Source organism: Erpetoichthys calabaricus, chromosome 9, assembly GCF_900747795.2.
Source record: "Erpetoichthys calabaricus chromosome 9, fErpCal1.3, whole genome shotgun sequence".
Taxonomy (NCBI): Eukaryota; Metazoa; Chordata; class Cladistia; order Polypteriformes; family Polypteridae; genus Erpetoichthys; species Erpetoichthys calabaricus.
In genome coordinates, this window is record NC_041402.2 from 184,916,900 (window position 1) to 184,937,115 (window position 20,216).

The 20,216-nt window shown below is 47.0% G+C and overlaps 1 protein-coding gene across 1 annotated transcript; it reads right to left on the bottom strand.

Moving 5' to 3' along the window:
* Positions 1-501: 501 nt before the first annotated feature.
* Positions 502-19,796, bottom strand: LOC127529096 (uncharacterized). Its single transcript, XM_051931580.1, has 4 exons — positions 19,487-19,796; positions 10,149-10,252; positions 4,579-4,794; positions 502-664 (listed from the first exon to the last, which is right to left on the bottom strand). Exons 1-4 carry the CDS (start codon positions 19,762-19,764, stop codon positions 531-533), a joined length of 732 nt encoding a protein of 243 aa, XP_051787540.1. The 5' UTR covers positions 19,765-19,796; the 3' UTR covers positions 502-530.
* Positions 19,797-20,216: the final 420 nt, after the last annotated feature.

The following is a 20,216-nucleotide window of genomic DNA, read 5'->3' on the forward strand; positions in this document are numbered from 1 at the left end:
GGTGACCAACGAGAGGCCATTCAGGCTCAACCAGGTCACGTGGATGGGAGACCACCTAAGAAAAGCTCCTGGTGAGGGGGCAGTGGTCTGAATGTGGACCCCAATGTACTGATGGGGGGGGGGGGGCACTGCTGTAAAAATGTCACCGTCCTTTGGATGAGGCACAGAAACTGAGGGCCTTGACTCTCTGTGGTCATAAAAGATCCTTCATTACGGGGGGGTATCCTGATGTCCTGGCTAAACTGCCCACCACAGTGCAGTCATTCTGGCCCCCTAATCTTCCTGTTTCTCACCCCTTCACCATCTAACAGCTCAAGTGTGGCGCGCATACTGGCTGCTGCACATTAGTGGTGGTTGAGGTGCCCCCCCTCACTCACGACGTGAAGCGCTTTGAGTATTGAGAAAAGGCGCCATATAAATGGAAACAATTCTTATTGATCTGTCCGATCAGATTGGGCACAAAGGGGGGGAGGCCTTCAGAGCGGAGCCACACAGCCGACCAGATGAGGTACGACCCCCCCCCCCCCCTTTTAGTACAAATACGTCCTCCTCTGCGTCCTTCCCCCGTCTTCACTGAAGGTTTGGCATAGCAGGCACCAGAGGTGGTCTTCTGGAAAGATTAGAATGCCATCGGCGGTTCTGATTGGTCGAAAGGCACATGACCCTGAAATAATAATAAAAAAAAAACAACAACAGAAGTGTCCCACACTCGTCATCGGTCACCGTCCTCCCCGAGTTCAGCACAAACCTTTAAAGAAAAAAGTGTAAGCAGTGACCCGCAGGGGCTGACGAGGTCTTCAAACCCACCGGCAGTGGGGGGCTCAGCCGGACACCCAGAGTGTTGTGTTGGTTTGCTCATCGCTGGCCCATTCAGGTGACCTCAGGCAGGCGTTTGCTGATTTTATTGGATTATTTATTTCTTTATTTATGAATTATTGGCGGGCGGCACGGTGGCGCAGTGGGTAGCGCTGCTGCCTCGCAGTTGGGAGATCTGGGGACCTGGGTTTGATTCCCGGGTCCTCCCTGCGTGGAGTTTGCATGTTCTCCCCGTGTCTGCGTGGGTTTCCTCCCACAGTCCAAAGACATGCAGGTTAGGTGGATTGGCGATTCTAAATTGGCCCTAGTGTGTGCTTGGTGTGTGGGTGTGTTTGTGTGTGTCCTGCGGTGGGTTGGCACCCTGCCCAGGATTGGTTCCTGCCTTGTGCCCTGTGTTGGCTGGGATTGGCTCCAGCAGACCCCCGTGACCCTGTGTTCGGATTCAGCGGGTTGGAAAATGGATGGATGGATGGATGGATTATTGGCACTGTGCTTGTTTGAACCCTTACTGACTGCTGGTGTCCTCAAAAGAACGACAGAAACTTGGAATAAGCGACCAAGTAGTGTGGTAGACAGTAAGACGTTCAGGTCTTTCAAAACTCGACTTGATGTTTTCTTGGAAGAAATAAGTGGAGAGGACTGGCGAGCTTTGTTGGGCTGAATGGCCTGTTCTCATCCAGAGTGTTCTAATGTCCAGCTTATCCTCAGTTAGGACTGTCGATGGCTCCAGGTTCAAGCTGCCAAAGGACATGTAGCCAACCCGGACCATCGGAGCACCACACAGCCTTTGAATGCCCTGTAAGATCTTATCATGGAGATGAAGATGATGGTGTCAGTCCAACTCCAGAAGTAACCAGAAGGTCAAGAAACCCGAATGTGCAGCAATAAATGAAGCTTCACACTCGCTGGGCACTTTTGCCTTCAGAAGTGCTGTGATTCTACAAGGTGCTGGAGACATTGCTCAGGTATTGTGGTCCATATCGACATGATGGCGTCACACAGCTGCTGCACATCCATGAAGCGAATCTCCCGTCCCACCACATCCCAAAGGTGCTCTGCTGGATTGAGATCTGCTGACTGTGGAGGCCATTTGAGTCCAGTGAACTCATCATCATGTTTGAGATGATCAGAGCTTTGTGACCTGGCGTGTTATCCTGCTGGAAGGAGCCATCAGAAGATGGCGGTCATAAAGGGCTGGAGGTGGTCAGCAGCAAGACTCAGGTGGGCTGTGGCATTTAAACGATGCTCAGTTGGTACTAAGGGGCCCAATGTGTGCCAAGTAAGCAGCAGCCTGAAGCGCTGATCTAAGGCAGGATGGATCCCTGATTTCAGGTTGTTGACGTCAAATTCTGAGCCCACCATCCGAATGTCGCAGCAGAAATCGAGACTTGGCAGCCCAGGTGACGTTTTTTCTAATCTTCTGTTGTCTAAGTTTGCTGACCTCGTGTGAATTGTACCGTTGGCAGCCTGTTGTTGGCTCAAAGGAATGTGTCGCCCGCTGTGGTCTCCTGCTGCTGTAGCCCACCTGCTTCAGGTACTGACGTGTTGTGTGTTCAGAGCTGATCTTCTGCACACTTATTTGAGTTCTTGTTGCCTTTCTCCTCTGACCGCTGGCATCAACAAGGCATTGTCACCCCGAGTGCTGCCACTCACTGATATTTTCCCTTTTTCTGACCATTCTCTCTATAAACCTTCAAGATGGCTGCCTATGGAAATCCCAGCAGATCAGCAGTTTGTGAAATACTCCGAGCAGCCCGTCTGGCACCAACAACCCTGACACGTTCAAAGACCCCTCAGTCCCCTGTCTTCTTCATTCGGATGCTTGGTGGTCTTCACAAGGTCTACAGGCTGAAATGCACTGAGTTGTTGCCATGTGATTGGCTGATTAAATATTTGTGTTAACGAGCAGGTGTACCATATATATATATATATATATATATATATATATATATACAGTGGTGTGAAAAACTATTTGCCCCCTTCCTGATTTCTTATTCTTTTGCATGTTTGTCACACAAAATGTTTCTGATCATCAAACACATTTAACCATTAGTCAAATATAACACAAGTAAACACAAAATGCAGTTTTTAAATGATGGTTTTTATTATTTAAGGAGAAAAAAAAATCCAAACCTACATGGCCCTGTGTGAAAAAGTAATTGCCCCCTTGTTAAAAAATAACCTAACTGTGGTGTATCACACCTGAGTTCAATTTCCGTAGCCACCCCCAGGCCTGATTACTGCCACACCTGTTTCAATCAAGAAATCACTTAAATAGGAGCTGCCTGACACAGAGAAGTAGACCAAAAGCACCTCAAAAGCTAGACATCATGCCAAGATCCAAAGAAATTCAGGAACAAATGAGAACAGAAGTAATTGAGATCTATCAGTCTGGTAAAGGTTATAAAGCCATTTCTAAAGCTTTGGGACTCCAGCGAACCACAGTGAGAGCCATTATCCACAAATGGCAAAAACATGGAACAGTGGTGAACCTTCCCAGGAGTGGCCGGCCGACCAAGATTACCCACAAAAGACCCCAGGACAACGTCTAAAGAACTGCAGGCCTCACTTGCCTCAATTAAGGTCAGTGTTCACGACTCCACCATAAGAAAGAGACTGGGCAAAAACGGCCTGCATGGCAGATTTCCAAGACGCAAACCACTGTTAAGCAAAAAGAACATTAGGGCTCGTCTCAATTTTGCTAAGAAACATCTCAATGATTGCCAAGACTTTTGGGAAAATACCTTGTGGACTGATGAGACAAAAGTTGAACTTTTTGGAAGGCAAATGTCCCGTTACATCTGGCGTAAAAGGAACACAGCATTTCAGAAAAAGAACATCATACCAACAGTAAAATATGGTGGTGGTAGTGTGATGGTCTGGGGTTGTTTTGCTGCTTCAGGACCTGGAAGGCTTGCTGCGATAGATGGAACCATGAATTCTACTGTCTACCAAAAAATCCTGAAGGAGAATGTCCGGCCATCTGTTCGTCAACTCAAGCTGAAGCGATCTTGGGTGCTGCAACAGGACAATGACCCAAAACACACCAGCAAATCCACCTCTGAATGGCTGAAGAAAAACAAAATGAAGACTTTGGAGTGGCCTAGTCAAAGTCCTGACCTGAATCCAATTGAGATGCTATGGCATGACCTTAAAAAGGCGGTTCATGCTAGAAAACCCTCAAATAAAGCTGAATTACAACAATTTTGCAAAGATGAGTGGGCCAAAATTCCTCCAGAGCGCTGTAAAAGACTCATTGCAAGTTATCGCAAACGCTTGATTGCAGTTATTGCTGCTAAGGGTGGCCCAACCAGTTATTAGGTTCAGGGGGCAATTACTTTTTCACACAGGGCCATGTAGGTTTGGATTTTTTTTTCTCCCTAAATAATAAAAACCACCATTTACAAACTGCATTTTGTGTTTACTTGTGTTATATTTGACTAATGGTTAAATGTGTTTGATGATCAGAAACATTTTGTGTGACAAACATGCAAAAGAATAAGAAATCAGGAAGGGGGCAAATAGTTTTTCACACTACTGTGTGTGTGTATATATATATATATTTATTAGGTACTGTATACACAGTACAGTACGTTGTATTTTCTGATCGCTTCACTTTGAGTCTGCACTCGATTGAACTGTCATCCACTGGAGCTTCATCTCCAATGTGGGGATCCGTCTGAACGGACCATAAAAGCCAAACCAAAATCTCCTGAAGGCCCCGTGTTTCGTTTTCGGCGGTGACGCACGGACTGCACTTACCTAAAATCAAATATGCGGCTGCTGAGATGCAGAAGATGATGAGAATGACGGTGGCGGGGCCGACGTCCTCGACCGAGCATTTATTCGGGCAGACGCACGGGCTCTCCACAAACATCTCGAAAGTCTCCGACCCTTCCAGGACTTTGGAGAAGGACACCGAGTGGTTGGTGCTGCAGTGGAAGTGGATGGTGGTCTTAAGGAGTGGATTTTGTGAGGCTTCTTCCACGATGAAAGATGCACAGAAGAAAGAAATGAAACAAGAGAGTTAGTGATTTGGGAAGAGAGCAGCAGTGGCGCACGGCGGTTGTGTAGGCGGCGGGGGGCTCGGAGACGAGTGTATTGTGGGCAGATCCCCTGGACGCACATACGGTGGTCCTCTCCTGTCAGCTTAGCCCCACAAACCCTAACCCTGCTCTGTGGCCATTTTGAATTTGACTTTGTGTGTCTCCCTTGTTAAAATGCTACTTGAGAAGTCTTGGCTGAAGACCACCGGTTCACTGTTTCTGTCCAGTTTCTTAGAGGCACCTGCTCTTGCACGCGTTTTCTGCTTCTCCACATAACCATTTGTGTGCCTGCATGCAACGTAATCCACAAGGGGTACGGAGACAGTCGAAGAAGACCACCACAACCAGCGAGACCCCCGCCTGACCTGCCTTGGCCTCTGTGCAGGTTAAAGAAAAAAAAACCAGGGGGCCTGCAGCCTCGGCCTGATGGGGTGACAGCGACCTGAGGCAGGCAGCCAAGCCAAGTCGGCGAGTGGCCCAACCAAAGCCCAGAATGAAACCCCATAAGACGTCCGAGTAGAGACCTGAGGATGGGAAGCGTCTGTAAGCGGCCATTTAATGTGATGGATATTGAGAGGCTCTGCCAGGAAGAACGGGATAAACGGACGAAACTGAGGTGTGCAAAGCTTGTTGAGGTTTACATTGAAGAGATGAAGCGGGAATTGCTGCCAAAAGGGGGTTCTACAAAGTACTGAACTAAGAAAAACCCGCTTCAGACTGGGGGGCGACTGTGACCTGAAACAGAAAGCGGAGTGGTGGCTCCGAGGCTAAGGATCTGCGCTGGTATCCAGAAGGTTGATGGTTCGAATCCCCTGTCACTGCCAAAAGAGATCCTACTCTGCTGGGCCCTTGAGCTCCAGGGGTGCTGTACAATGGCTGACCCCACGCTGTGACCCCAAGGGGTATGTGAAAACTATCCATCCGTCCATCCATCCATTTTCCAACCCGCTGAATCCGAACACAGGGTCACGGGGGTCTGCTGGAGCCAATCCCAGCCAACACAGGGCACAAGGCAGGAAACAAACCCTGGGCAGGGTGCCAACCCACCGCAGGACACACACAAACACACCCACACCCCAAGCACACCCACAATCCACCTAACCTGCATGTCTTTGGACTGTGGGAGGAAACCCACGCAGACTCGGGGAGAACATGCAAACTCCACGCAGGGAGGACCCGGGAAGCGATCCTCAGGCCTCCTTACTGCGAGGCAGCAGCGCTACCCACTGTGCCACCGTGCTGCCCAATGTGAAAACTAACAAATTTCTAATACAAGAAACTGTATAAGGTGAAATAAAGAACAAAAACAAAAAAAGACAACGCTGGAGTGGCTTTGGGACAAATCTCTGAGGGTCCTTTGAGCCAAAGTCCATTGAAGACGTGTGGAGAGACCTGAAGATGGCCACCTCCATGCACTTCCCATTCAATCTAAGAGAACTTGAGAGGCTCTGCCAGGAAGAACGGGATAAACGGGCCAGTACTGAGGTGTGCAAAGCTTGTAGAGTCGGACCTAAGAAGAACCAAAGCTGCTATGGAGTTCTAGAAAGTACTGAACCTCCGGAGGGTCTGAATTCTTCTAGGAGTGACAGCTTACAGTTTTGTTTTTAATTTTTTAATATTTTCAAACCTTTCACTTTTTTTATTGCTGTTGTGTTCCAAAGCTCCTACTGTTCCTCAGAAGTGACTGTCACTTCATGTCACCTGACTGCGATGACCGCCTCTATTCACACATGAAAATGGAATCTGAGATTCTGAGTAAACATGTCGTGTCACCTTCTAAACCTGCTTAATCCGGACCAGGGTTGTTTTGGGGTGGGGTGGCTATCCCAGCTAGCACAGGGCACCAGTCCATCGCAAGACAAAAACACGCACACACACACACCCTGGGCCAATCCACTGTCACCAGTCCACCGAACCTGCATGTCTTTAGAGTGTGAGAAGAAACTCCATGGAGGGAGAACCTCAGATGAGAACCCCGGTCTCCGTACTGCAAGTACCCGCACTTCACCACTGTGCCACCCTCGGTGTACACGGGCATGGCTCAGAACTTAAGACCTGTGTGAGTCACGCTGAGTCAGCATGGTGCCAAGTCCCCAAGTGATGTTCCCAGGGTCTTGTTGAACTCCTGGCTCTGTTGTGACCATTTTGGTGTCTTAGTAACGTGTGGAGCAAAGATTTGGACAAATCAGGAAGGAACATCGGAATACAACTGGGGGGCCTAAGCACTTAAAAGATTTGGGTGCGCCCCCCCCCCCCACCTGTTCTTTGTCCACAGGACACTGAGTGAGCACCAGAGCTGCCAGATTGAACTTCTGTCATTCTCATACAGGTTTATGGGGGTGGGGTGGCATGCACTGCTACAGCACATTGTCACACCCACCACACAACGAAACAGCTCAGGACCCTAGTTGGCAACCCCCCAGGCAGACACGCAGTTCAGTCCCACCCTCTGGAAATGACCCTCTATCTGCCGCAGCCAGGTGTTATGTGGGCGACCCCTTGGCCTGGTCCAGCCACTCAGGTCCCCAACAATGAGGACCTTATGAGCCAGATCACCCTCGGGTAATCGCGCCACATGGCCGTAGTGCTGTAAGTGACGCTCCCTCACAGTGCAGGTCATGTGCCTCATTCAGGACTCCATGAGCAACACAAAGTCACACCAGCAGCACCCAAGGACTCTCTGAAGAGACACACATGAAGTCTCAGGTCACTGGATAGTGTCCATGTCTCACAAACAGGAACCACCAGGACTTTTCCAGAGATATCTGGAGTGCCACACACCCCCAGCTGGTGACCTCATGACCCCCCATGCTCTCCCAATCCATCTACTGACTTCATAGGAAGAGTCACCAGAGACATGAATGTCACCGCCGAGGTAAGTAAACCTCTCGATGAGGTCGACACTCTCTCCGCAGACAGACACACTGCTGACGGCCGTGCCCACGAGGTCATCTTAATTTTTATCAGGACCCTTGCAAGCCCAGACACTCAGACTCCTCACTCAGTCCCTTGAGAGCCTCCATTGAAGATCACAGCATCGTCAGCAAAGTCAAGATCAGTGGATGTCTCTTAGCCAACAGATACCCCACTTGCCCGATGCCCACTCCAGGCAAGCATTGAACAGACTTATCATAGATATGCTTACAAATGATCGTTTTTGTTTTTTCCACCCTGGAGAGGTGGAGAGGAATGAAGGTCAGTAGGACCACCAAGACAGAATACATGTGTGTGGATGAGAGGAAGGTCAGTGGAATGGTGAGGATGAGGGAGTAGAGCTGGTGAAGGTGGATGAGTATAAATACTTGGGATCAACAGTTCAGAGTAATGGGGATTGTGGAAGAGAAGTGAAGAAGAGAGTGCAGGCAGGATGGAGAAGAGTGTCAGGAGTGATTTGTGACAGATGGGTAATCAGCAAGAGTGAAAGGGAAGGTCTACAGGATGGTAGTGAGACCAGCTATGTTATATGGGCTGGAGGTGGCAGAGTTAAAGATGCTAAGATTTGCATTGGGGGTGACGAGGATGGACAGGATTAGAAATGAGGACATTAGAGGGTCATCTTAGGTTTGGAGACAAAGTCAGTGTAGGTTTGGACATGTGCAGAGGAGAAATGAGGGGTATACTGAGAGAAGGGTACTAAGGATAGAGCTGGCAGGTAAGAGGAGAAGAGGACGGTCTAAGAGAAGGTTTATGGATGTGGTGAGAGAGGACAGGCAGGTGATGAGGGTAACAGAACAAGATGACGAGGACAGGAAGATATGGAAGAAGATGATCTGCTGTGGTGACCCCTAACAGGAGCAGCCAAAAGAAGAAGAAAGTACAAACTGTGTATGCTGATGGTCATACATGTACAATAATTATCACACATCTGGCAACGCTGCACTCCCTCTCAGTGGGCGACTGAACGGGACCACCGCCATGACCAAGACAATCACGTGACGACGACGAGAGCCTCGGTGGGCCGTGTGCCAGTTGCCAGATTTGAATTTTGTTGTATTCCCAAGATTAACGTAACTCGTGTGTATCATTAACTTCTATTATTACTGTTTTATTAATGTACGTCGTTTAATGTGGCAGCCCCTTCCTATGGACCCTGGTTCAGCCGCGCCATTTTCATTTATGCACCATGTGGTCCCTGGTAATCTGGCACTCTGGTGCCCCCCTTTTCTGCTGATGCCCAAAGCCCCATCTTATTTTGTTTAATGGCTAGTCCTGCCCTGCTGAGGTGAGTCCATAGAAATCAGGAACAGAATTCATGAGAAAAGACGAGAAAGAAACTTTCAGAGCTAAACAAACAAAAAAGTTTAAAATAAAAACACAAGCAGCAACAGCGCAGGCACCAGACTGCGCTGTTCACAAACTGGTCACAAATGAAGAAAATGGTTAGAATGAAAATTAGACGGCTTGCCCCTTGGCATCTCACAGACACTGGGCACAACCCCTAGTGGTTGGTGGCATCCAAGCAGCCAAACCCTAAACTATCTGATTGGGACGACATCAACAACGTGCACCGCGTCCAAGTCGACAGCACAATTACGACGGCCTCAAAGGAGGTCAGGCTGCTGTGAAGTCAGAAGGGGGTCTCAGCCAGGAATAGAGAGGCAGACCCCAAAAGTGGTCCCTGGATGCCTGAAGCAGGGAGTCCCCGGTCCGGTCCTGGAGGGCCGCAGTGGCTGCAGGTTTTCATTCTAACTGTTTCCTTAGACGGAGACCTGCTGTTGCTGCTAATTAACTTTAAGTGGCTTCTTATTTAAGACGCAGACCCCTTAATTGTTTCTTGTTTTTCTTTACTTAGCAGCCAAAGAATGAGGTAGAAAACGAGCCGCCACGTGACCAGCTAACCTGCATCCATCATACAACATCTGGAAATAAAGAAACGGGAAGGCCTCGGTAAGGACAGTCGGCTCAGGACCACACAACACATTGTGACGAGGGTCTCAGTAAAAAAGAAAGGTGGCAGAGTGAGAGCAGCAATGAGCCGTGGAGTTGAATTAACAACAAGGGTGGGCTTCGAATAAAGAAACTGTATGGAGTTTGTGACCCCCCTGACTTTGCGGGTCGTCTGCTGGCTCACTGACTCCACGTCTCATTTCTGTTTGCGTGAAGTTAAAGGAAAAAATGAAGCAATTCAGAGGAAAAAAAAAAAACATGGCGAGTGAAATGAAGGGAAAAGAAGTAAATTGGCAGCACCGCTAATTAAGAGCAGGGTCAGCATGAAACCCAGCGGTCACCGTAGTCCTCCAGGAGACCCCTGAGCTAAACACCACGTTCTTCTTAAACTGCACTTACTGTGGTAGGTGACTGAGAGAATTTGGGTCCGGTTGTTGTAGTGAAATTCATTGCCGTCGTGTCTTCCAAAGCTGACGTATTCCTCAAGTGGGGTGTGGCGCCCGCTAAAAAACAAAAACAAATCATTAATGTTGGCGCTAAAAAGTTCGCCCCATTGGAGGACACTAATAAAGCTGATGTCCCGCCACGTGACTTTAGTCATTGGGTAGCTCAGACTGTTGTCACCGGGCTGTGACTGACAATCGCCGCCATGTCACATTTACCGACTTGCTCACTCGTTTTTCTGACCGCCTGACAGAGCCGGTGCTGTGTGAAGGGTTTATCGGTACAATGAGATCGGCCTCAGTCTTACTTTCTCGCCTCCATTCTATGATGGTGCGTAAATCACGAGACATCTGATTCTGTTCTGTTTGCGAGGTCCAAAACCTCCGGTGTTCCTCCGTCCTCATTGCTGCATTCTATGCATCATAAATCCCGATGAGCGTTCATTGGCTGTCGGCTCTCATACACACAGACCGAAGACAAAATCAAATTGGAGCCATCCAGGACCACCAACGTTGACCCCCCAGGTTTTAAAGAGTCCAAGTCTTAAATAGCAAATCAATTAAGTGAAGTTAATCAGCAGCAAAAAACTGGTCACAAATGAAGAAAATGGTTAGAATGAAAACCTGCGCCGCTGCGGCCCACCAGGATTGGAGCTGAGAACCTCTGCCTTACTCAGAGAGGCCATCATAAAAATGGGAATTGTCCAGCACTGTGCTTCACTTTGGCTCCTCCAAGACGCGCAGTTAAGCTAATCAGCAATTCCCTACTGGCCACATGTGACCGACTGTGGACGCGTATTTGACTGAGTGCTGTGATGGAGTGGACTGCTGAGAGCGATTGGCTCCTGTCTCAGTCCCAAGGCTGCATTCATAGATGGGATCAACATCTGGTCCCTCACACTGCTGCTCACACCCCGAGGACATTGTGACAGGGCATCCCTTCTGGGTGCTGCAACCCCATAATCCAAATGTCCAAATTGCTTGAATATTCCTAAATCCAATCTAAACAACAGAGAGATGATGATGATGATGACAAATGGCTGAACACTCAAGTTTTGAAACAAATCAAGCCTGTCCACCCCACTTTACCCCAACATGGCTCCTATAACTGACTAGACTTACGCATCACTCGCTAGCCAGCTTTGAAGCCTCAGGATTCGCGTCTCCCCTTTCACCTCCACCAGGCAGGCACCAGTCTGTCTACAGGGTCCGGCCTCTGCCCCTCTCTGCTAGCAAACTCAGCTTTTATCCCATTTAGTTTTCAGCTTCAGACTTGTTGGACTCTACCAGGGTGATGCTGACCGGGGCTCTCTAGTCTTTCTTTAGAGGAGCCCTTCCAGTGTCCTGTGCTACCTAATGGACTCCAAGAACTTGGAAGAAAACATACAACTAGGACTAAACACGTCTAGATAGATAGATAGATAGATAGATAGATAGATAGATAGATACTTTATTAATCCCAATGGGAAATTCACATTCTTCAGCAGCAGCATACTGATACAATAAATAATATTAAATTAAAGAATGATGATAATACAGGTGAAAAAAACAGACAATAACTATGTATAATGTTAAATATTAACGTTTACCCCCCCTGGTGGAATTAAAGAGTCGCATAGTTTGGGGGAGGAACGATCTCCTCAATCTGTCTGTGGAGCAGGACAGTGACAGCAGTCTGTCGCTGAAGCTGCTCTTCTGTCTGGAGATGATACTATTTAGTGGATGCAGTGGATTCTCCATAATTGATAGGAGCCTGCTGAGCGCCCTTCGCTCTGCCACAGATGTCAAACTGTCCAGCTCCATGCCAACAATAGAGCCTGCCTTCCTCACCAGTTTGTCCAGGCGTGAGGCGTCTTTCCTCTTAATGCTGCCTCCCCAGCACACCACTGCGTAGAAGAGGGCGCTCGCCACAACTGTTTGATAGAACATCTGCAGCATCTTATTGCAGATGTTGAAGGAAGCCAGCCTTCTAAGGAAGTATAACCGGCTCTGTCCTCTTTTGCACAGAGCATCAGTATTGGCAGTCCAGTCTAATTTATCATCCAGCTGCACTCCCAGATATTTATAGGTCTGCACCCTCTGCACACAGTCACCTTTGATGATCACTGGGTCTATGAGGGGTCTGGGCCTCCTAAAATCCACCACCAGCTCCTTGGTTTTGCTGGTGTTCAGGTGTAGGTGGTTTGAGTCGCACCATTTAACAAAGTCATTGATTAGGTCCCTATACTCCTCCTCCAGCCCATTCCTGATACAGCCCACGATAGCAGTGTCATCAGCGAACTTTTGCACATGGCAGGACTCCGAGTTGTATTGGAAGTCTGATGTATATAGGCTGAACAGGACCGGAGAAAGTACAGTCCCCTGTGGCGCTCCTGTGTTGCTGACCACAATGTCAGACGTGCAGTTCCCAAGATGCACATACTGAGGTCTGTCTTTAAGATAGTCCACGATCCATGCCACCAGATATGAATCTAATCCCATCTCTGTCAGCTTGTCCCTAAGGAGCAGAGGTTGGATTGTGTTGAAGGCGCTAGAGAAGTCTAGAAACATAATTCTTACAGCACCACTGCCTCTGTCCAAGTGAGAGAGGGATCGGTGTAGCATATAGATGATGGCATCTTCCGCTCCCACCTTCTCCTGATATGCAAACTGCAGAGGGTCAAGGGCGTGTTGAACCTGTGGCCTCAGGTGGTGAAGCAGCAGCCTCTCCATGGTCTTCATCACATGTGATGTCAGAGCAACAGGCCGAAAGTCATTCAGCTCACTAGGACGTGATACCTTTGGGACTGGGGTGATACAAGATGTCTAGAAACGCAAACCATGACGTTCAGGTATCGGCACACGGGTGGGTGGATGTGATCGGGTCACACAGGCTGATGAAGAGTATTTAGATTGTGATCGGGTCACACAGGCTGATGAAGAGTATTTAGACGGGTGGATGTGATCGGGTCACACAGGCTGATGAAGAGTATTTAGATTGTGATCGGGTCACACAGGCTGATGAAGACTATTTAGATTGTGATCGGGTCACACATGCTGATGAAGAGTATTTAGATTGTGATCGGGTCACACAGGTTGATGAAGAGTATTTAGATTGTGATCGGGTCAGAGAGGCTGATGAAGAGTATTTAGACGGGTGGGTGGATGTGATCGGGTCACACAGGCTGATGAAGAGTATTTAGATTGTGATCGGGTCACACAGGCTGATGAAGAGTATTTAGATTGTGATCGGGTCACACATGCTGATGAAGAGTATTTAGATTGTGATCGGGTCAGAGAGGCTGATGAAGAGTATTTAGACGGGTGGGTGGATGTGATCGGGTCACACAGGCTGATGAAGAGTATTTAGATTGTGATCGGGTCACACAGGTTGATGAAGAGTATTTAGATTGTGATCGGGTCACACAGGCTGATGAAGAGTATTTAGACGGGTGGATGTGATCGGGTCACACAGGCTGATGAAGAGTATTTAGATTGTGATCGGGTCACACAGGCTGATGAAGACTATTTAGATTGTGATAGGGTCACACATGCTGATGAAGAGTATTTAGATTGTGATCGGGTCACACAGGTTGATGAAGAGTATTTAGATTGTGATCGGGTCAGAGAGGCTGATGAAGAGTATTTAGACGGGTGGGTGGATGTGATCGGGTCACACAGGCTGATGAAGAGTATTTAGATTGTGATCGGGTCACACAGGCTGATGAAGACTATTTAGATTGTGATCGGGTCACACATGCTGATGAAGAGTATTTAGATTGTGATCGGGTCAGAGAGGCTGATGAAGAGTATTTAGACGGGTGGGTGGATGTGATCGGGTCACACAGGCTGATGAAGAGTATTTAGATTGTGATCGGGTCACACAGGTTGATGAAGAGTATTTAGATTGTGATCGGGTCAGAGAGGCTGATGAAGAGTATTTAGACGGGTGGGTGGATGTGATCGGGTCACACAGGCTGATGAAGAGTATTTAGATTGTGATCGGGTCAGAGAGGCTGATGAAGAGTATTTAGACGGGTGGATGTGATTGGGTCAGAGAGGCTGATGAAGAGTATTTAGACACCAAAGTGGACGAGGTGACACTGGACCCAGCACTGCAAACTATTTGATTTGAGCTCCAGGAGGATTCATCCATCTATCCATGATCCAACCCGCTATATCCTAACTACAGGGTCATGGGGGTCTGCTGGTGCCAATCCCAGCCAACACAGGGCGCAAGGCAGAAACAAACCCTGGGTAGGGCGCCAGCCCACCGCAGCAGGAGGATTCAGATATAAATAAATGAGCAGGTTGACTTTTAGATTTATGCAAATGTATTATTCCAAATTTAGATTCCTAAGCACAAAACAATCAAAATCACTTGTACCAATAAAACCAGATAGTCCTGACGTAGGCAGTCTGCTCCCCTAACAGCTGAGGTGTCGGTCTGTCAACTACAAGCCTCCCAGTTCACTCCCACCCTCCAAGTCCCCGTGTGATCCTACGTGCGTCACTTGGCTGGTGTCAATTATGTCTAGAAATATGAAAATAACTGTACTAAACCTACAGATGGGGGCTCCTCTACCATCAGGACATTCTGGGAGCATGTCAGGGGACCCCAGGTAGCATAGGGCTGTTTGATCTTGTAGCCCATCAGAAGAGACCATTGAGTGTCCAGGAAAGGCACTTTATCCTCTTGAGGTTCATTTTCTATCGGTGGACAAGTTAATTCTGGAAAAGCCTAAACTGTTAGCCGTGATTTACGCGCACGTCCTGCAAAGCTCACCATTTCAACATTCACTCCGCACAGATGAGGCTCAAAGACAAAGCAAGAACACCTCAACACTGGCCGAGGAGGCCGGCTACCTCACCTTCAATAAATCACCAGGGGCTACAAGGTGTCCCTGCTGGGATCTGCTTACGTGTCGATCCGTCTTCAGATTGCTTCCCGTGAAAAGGGCTACACTTCTGAATACCCCAACAAAAGGCAGGAGGGGCGACGCCTGTCGGGCTATCGTATCCCAGTGGCTGCCTACACAATCTAACAGAAGGCATGGAGGTAATCGCTACTTCTGACAGTACATAATCTAATTGGACACAATTTGTTTTATTAACAATCATCGATTATTGCTAAATGTCAGTAAACAACATGACGTTTCAGCAAAGCAACACTCAAATTATTACAATAATTAATTTTGTTTAATTGAAGGAGAAAGCAGGTGTAGATGTTAGATATGAAAACATACGACCTGAATGATTCAAATCGGGGTCACACAGCAAACTTCAGAGCAGGTGGCTGTGGCTTTGGTTGCTGCAGTCTTTGTTTTTTAAAACCGGGCAGGATGCTTGGGAGCGGAGGGGCAAAGTCTGACCGGGTGCTCTTCCTAGTCTTATTTAAAATCTTTTGAATTTATAGTCTTGCTGCCTGCCTTATGAAGCATGTAATCATTAATAATCATAATGTAATCATAATGTAATCATTAGTCACAAATTTTGGACAACCAATAAGCTCCACGTTCTGGATGATTGTTAAGTGAGTTACTTTTGGCTTAAGACGTGAAACGTGTTCATCTTAAAGTCTCAGGCCTCCATTTCCCATACTCTTAACAAGCACTTACACATTGTAATAAACAGTGACACTCTTTAACAATTTGACATTATTTTCCCAGAATTCCTGTCCACGTCTCTTTTGCCAGAATTGTATCTACTCCCAAATGTGACCGCCTTAGAAAACAACCTCATGAATATTAATGAGCTAATGAGGTCATTTGTACCTGCTTGCATTTTCAGTAACAGAACTTTTCCCTCATGAGCTCTGAGCCCACAAGGTAAGAGTCAGCATCTAAATAATTCTAAAATAAAAAGAGACCAAAAATAAAACACACAAATTAAACATTACGGGTCGCATTCAGCATACTGTGAAGGCAGAATTTTCCAACTGCATTATACACACGTGCTGAAAACATGAAGGGGGGATCACACCGCCCCCCCCCCCCAAAACCACCAAACCACTTGTGGAAACAATCGAGTGTCCATGTGAGAGAGGGGGACCCCCCACCCCTGTGACTGCCCACTCCAACATCAAGAGTGGCAACCACTGTGCCGCATGAAACAACGGGGTGTCGTTAAAATTTATTTCGGCTCTCTGGTAAGGAGCTCAGTTCATTACGACACCCAGGGGCCTGTGAGGGGGTCTTAATCCAGCCTTGCGTTGGGATTCACTGTGAAAAGGCGCTACATAAAATCCTAAGGACGCCAGCCCAGCCTGCACTTTCACTAACTGTGTGGTTCTGAGCGAGTCACGGAACTGACTTGGGTTCCATTTGTACAACACAAGTAACTGTAAAGGATGATGGAATAAGGCTCATACTGTAAGGGAGAGGTGCCGTATAAAATAAAGCCCCCAGTTCAGTGCCCCCCCCCCCACTTTAACTTACCAGTACAGTCCCTCCATCTGCTAATGGTCAGTTCTACAAAGATGAAATCAAGTATTTTACATCAGTGGGATGGCTGTCACTTTGAACGAGTGTGGCAGTGTAATACATACCAGTTCAAAGCCCACCTGAGACCCTTTGAGAATCGCTTTATTAAGAACTAGCTGAATACCCAGTGGCTTCACTCACTGAGTGGAAGGGAAAAAAATAAAATGTAGTCTATAAATTATTAAACAGTAAAATATTAACATTTTAAGAAGTAAAGATATATTGAGCACTACTGGAATGGTTTCAGGTAAACTACACTTTAAAGGCGCTATAACACAACAGGTAAGTAGTACTAACAGCAGCTAAAATGTATTTGGATCATCTCTCGGTAGCAGATCCCTTGTGAAAGGCGCTACATGACCGCTGTGGTATAGAAATTACATTTTCTATATGATCGTCCAAATTTCTGCCTGACAACCTTGCACTACATGCCTGTGATTTAGGAGAAAAATAATTCTGATAAATGTGGACGCTGCCCTTCTGTGCTTAAGTCCAACACTTTACATGAAGAGGTCTGTACATCTTCTTAGATGTAAACTCTCCGTCTTCTTAAAATAACACTATGTAACACAATTTTTGTTCCTGGCTTCCAAGAGTTATATTTCAACTGCTTATGTCTAAAGCCAGGGCCGGATTTTCCTATAAGCTAACTAGGCTTCAGCCTGGGGCCTCAAGATCAAGAGGGGCCTACATTCAAATTGTTAGCAAAATTAAAATGACACTATTCTAAAAACAGTGAACACTAAAACACTGAACCGAAAATAAGGAGAAATTCTACTCATATGACTAATAAACAAACATAAAAATGTATTGGTTAAGATCAACGCGTTTTACGTATTTTATTATATCTCATGTAATTTACAAACTTAAAAATGGAAGGTGAAAGGGCCTCATAAGTGGAATAGCCTAGGGCCTCTTCTCATATAAATCCGGCCCTGTCTAAAGCCTATTGAAAAACGACTACATTCAGCACAAACTTTGATTTTATGACCACAGCCCAGAAAATTTCGTATTTATAGTGACAAAACAAGGCAATTTTTATCTGTTCGTTCATGCGGTCTGATAAACAACAACACTTGCATGGTAAATAGACAAAGACAGTCAAAACCACTCAAAAAGGTTCAGAAATGAGTAGGTGTTCTGGATTTGTGACTGTACTGCAAATCGCTTTCTCGAAGAAGCCCCCAAATGTAGTCCCCCATCATGTTTTCGTTATACTGTCATTGGTAACGACGTTCAAAGTCCAGTATATCCTGATGAAAGCGCTCGCCTTGCTCCTCTGAGTAAGCTCCCATGTTCTCCTTGAATTTGTCAAGATGAGTGTTGAGGATATCTGCAATATCTTCCTCGCTGTCTGACTTGCTGCTGTCTCCTGAAGATGGCTGATCCCTCTTCGGAGGAGTGGGAACGGGCAGCTCAGGGCAGTGTGGTACTGGGGCAATGGAAGAAGGAATGTCTGGATAAACGATTTGAGGCGCATTCTTGCCAGTGCGACGTTTGGTAGGATCCACCATGCAGAAGTATCAGTTGCTTGAGTGGTCAGTCAGTTGCCGCCAAATTCGCGGGATAGCAAACTTCATGGCTCTCTTTTCTCCCCTGTACCAACCTTCAAGAGTTTTCTTGCAATATTCGCATGTGAAATGAGGTGCCCAGGGCTTGTCTTGATCCCCGACAGGCATGCCGAAGTATGCCTTGTAGGCCTCGCACATCTTACGACATGCTTTCACGGAATACTTTCTCGTTCTTGTCTTTATAAATTGTCCACAGACGTAGCAAAATGCATCTGCTGGGTGCAAGCAACCTCTTGATGCCATCTAAATCAAATCAAAAAAATAACATAAACCGAATTGTTGGTTCGAGTCACCTGTGCTTCTATACTTGTATGACTGCTATTGGACAGTCCGAGAACGTTCTAGAAGTTTCTTGAAAGTTCTAGACAATTCTGGAAAATTCTAGAAACTTCTGGACAATTCTAACAGTTCAAGAATATTCTAGAAGACTTCTCAGTATTGAATGCGAATCGAGAATATTCTCGAAAACAGACAAATTTCAAAATATCATTGTCCTGATCACAAAAGCAAAGTTTTTGTGGAACAACAGCTATTTTCTATTTTTTTTAGGCATAACGGGTTAGGAAAACACACTTTGTACAAAGGAACAAAATAAAAATAAAAATAAAAATTTGTTACATAGTGTAATTGATCACAAAACCAACCTTGAATGCTGCGGGGTTTTAGTGACCTGAACTCACCTTAAGGGACAGTAAGTAGTCGTGCAGGGCAATTTACAAACAGAGTCCTGCTTCGATGGCGCCGATTACACTCATTCGCAAAGATTTCCACTCTCTCAGGAGCCGACGGGGGACTTGAAGTGTCACAAACAGTGTGAGAAGAGCGGACGCTGCCTGAAACTGCGAAGCTCTCGACCCGGCGGAGCAGCCCGACATTCCGCGCCTCCCAGCGTCCACTTTGTTCTCACGACCCCTCGCCGCTGAAGGCGGTCTCGTCTTCACATTGTTTACAGCTCGTCGCAGTTAAAAAGTAGAAAGACGCAAAGCTGTTTTCCTCATCTCTTCTACTATCAAGTACTGCTAACTAAAAAAAAAGTTACAATGTGGCAGTTTCCGTGACAGTCACATAATATGTTCTGTGGTCATACGTAATTTCCATATCGCGTGGTCATACGTAATTTCTGTTTCAAACGCGAAAAGAATTTTATATATATAGATTTGTACTTCAGGCATGGAGTAGGTGGGTCCCCTCGTTTTTCTGTGACCGCTTGTCCTGAACACTAACACCAAAAACTCCCTCAAAACAGCAGACAGACAACTCACCTGAAAGTGAGGCACACAGCTTCTCCCTGGCAGTTGGACGCAGCAGGGACGGTGGGCTCACTGAGTGGCTGACAGGGGCTGTAGAGGACCAGCACTTCTGTGACGACAGCCAGGCCCCTGTCTCTCTCCAGAAAGCCCTTGATGCTGTCCAATGCTGACAAGTTGATGACTCCTGAGCCATCTTCCATCATGCATTTGCATGGGTTCACCTTGAAGCAACCTGCCTTGGAAGAAGAAGAAGAGAAGGAGGAGGTGGACAAGGAAACAGAGGGGCGCATAACCGTCACTGAAACAAGAAGACTCAGGAGAAGAGCAGGAACGGCCATTTGTGCAGACGGGGTGGCAGGGTGTGCTGTATGGGCTTGGTAGGCTTGTGTCACCACGTCATGCGAAGTGGAGCCGAGGAATTTCACAAAGGGGTGAGAGGTAGGAGAGGCTGAGGCTTCTTTCTCTGCTGGTGTTTTGATTTTAATAACAAACAGAAAATGGAATCCTCATCCGAGATCACCACGTAATAACAGGCACCCACTCTTCACCTGGGACTTTATAAAATGCACGGTTGGGAGAAATTTAAAGAATGTTGAGCGCCGTTTCTATCTGCAATAAAAACAAGCAGCCAGTGGGAGGGTCTCCGTGTTTGGAGCCCCTGCACAAAGTCAAAGGTTACAAAACTCATTCATCTACTGAATATAACTTTAGTAACACTTTGTCTCAAGACTTAAGAAATTCT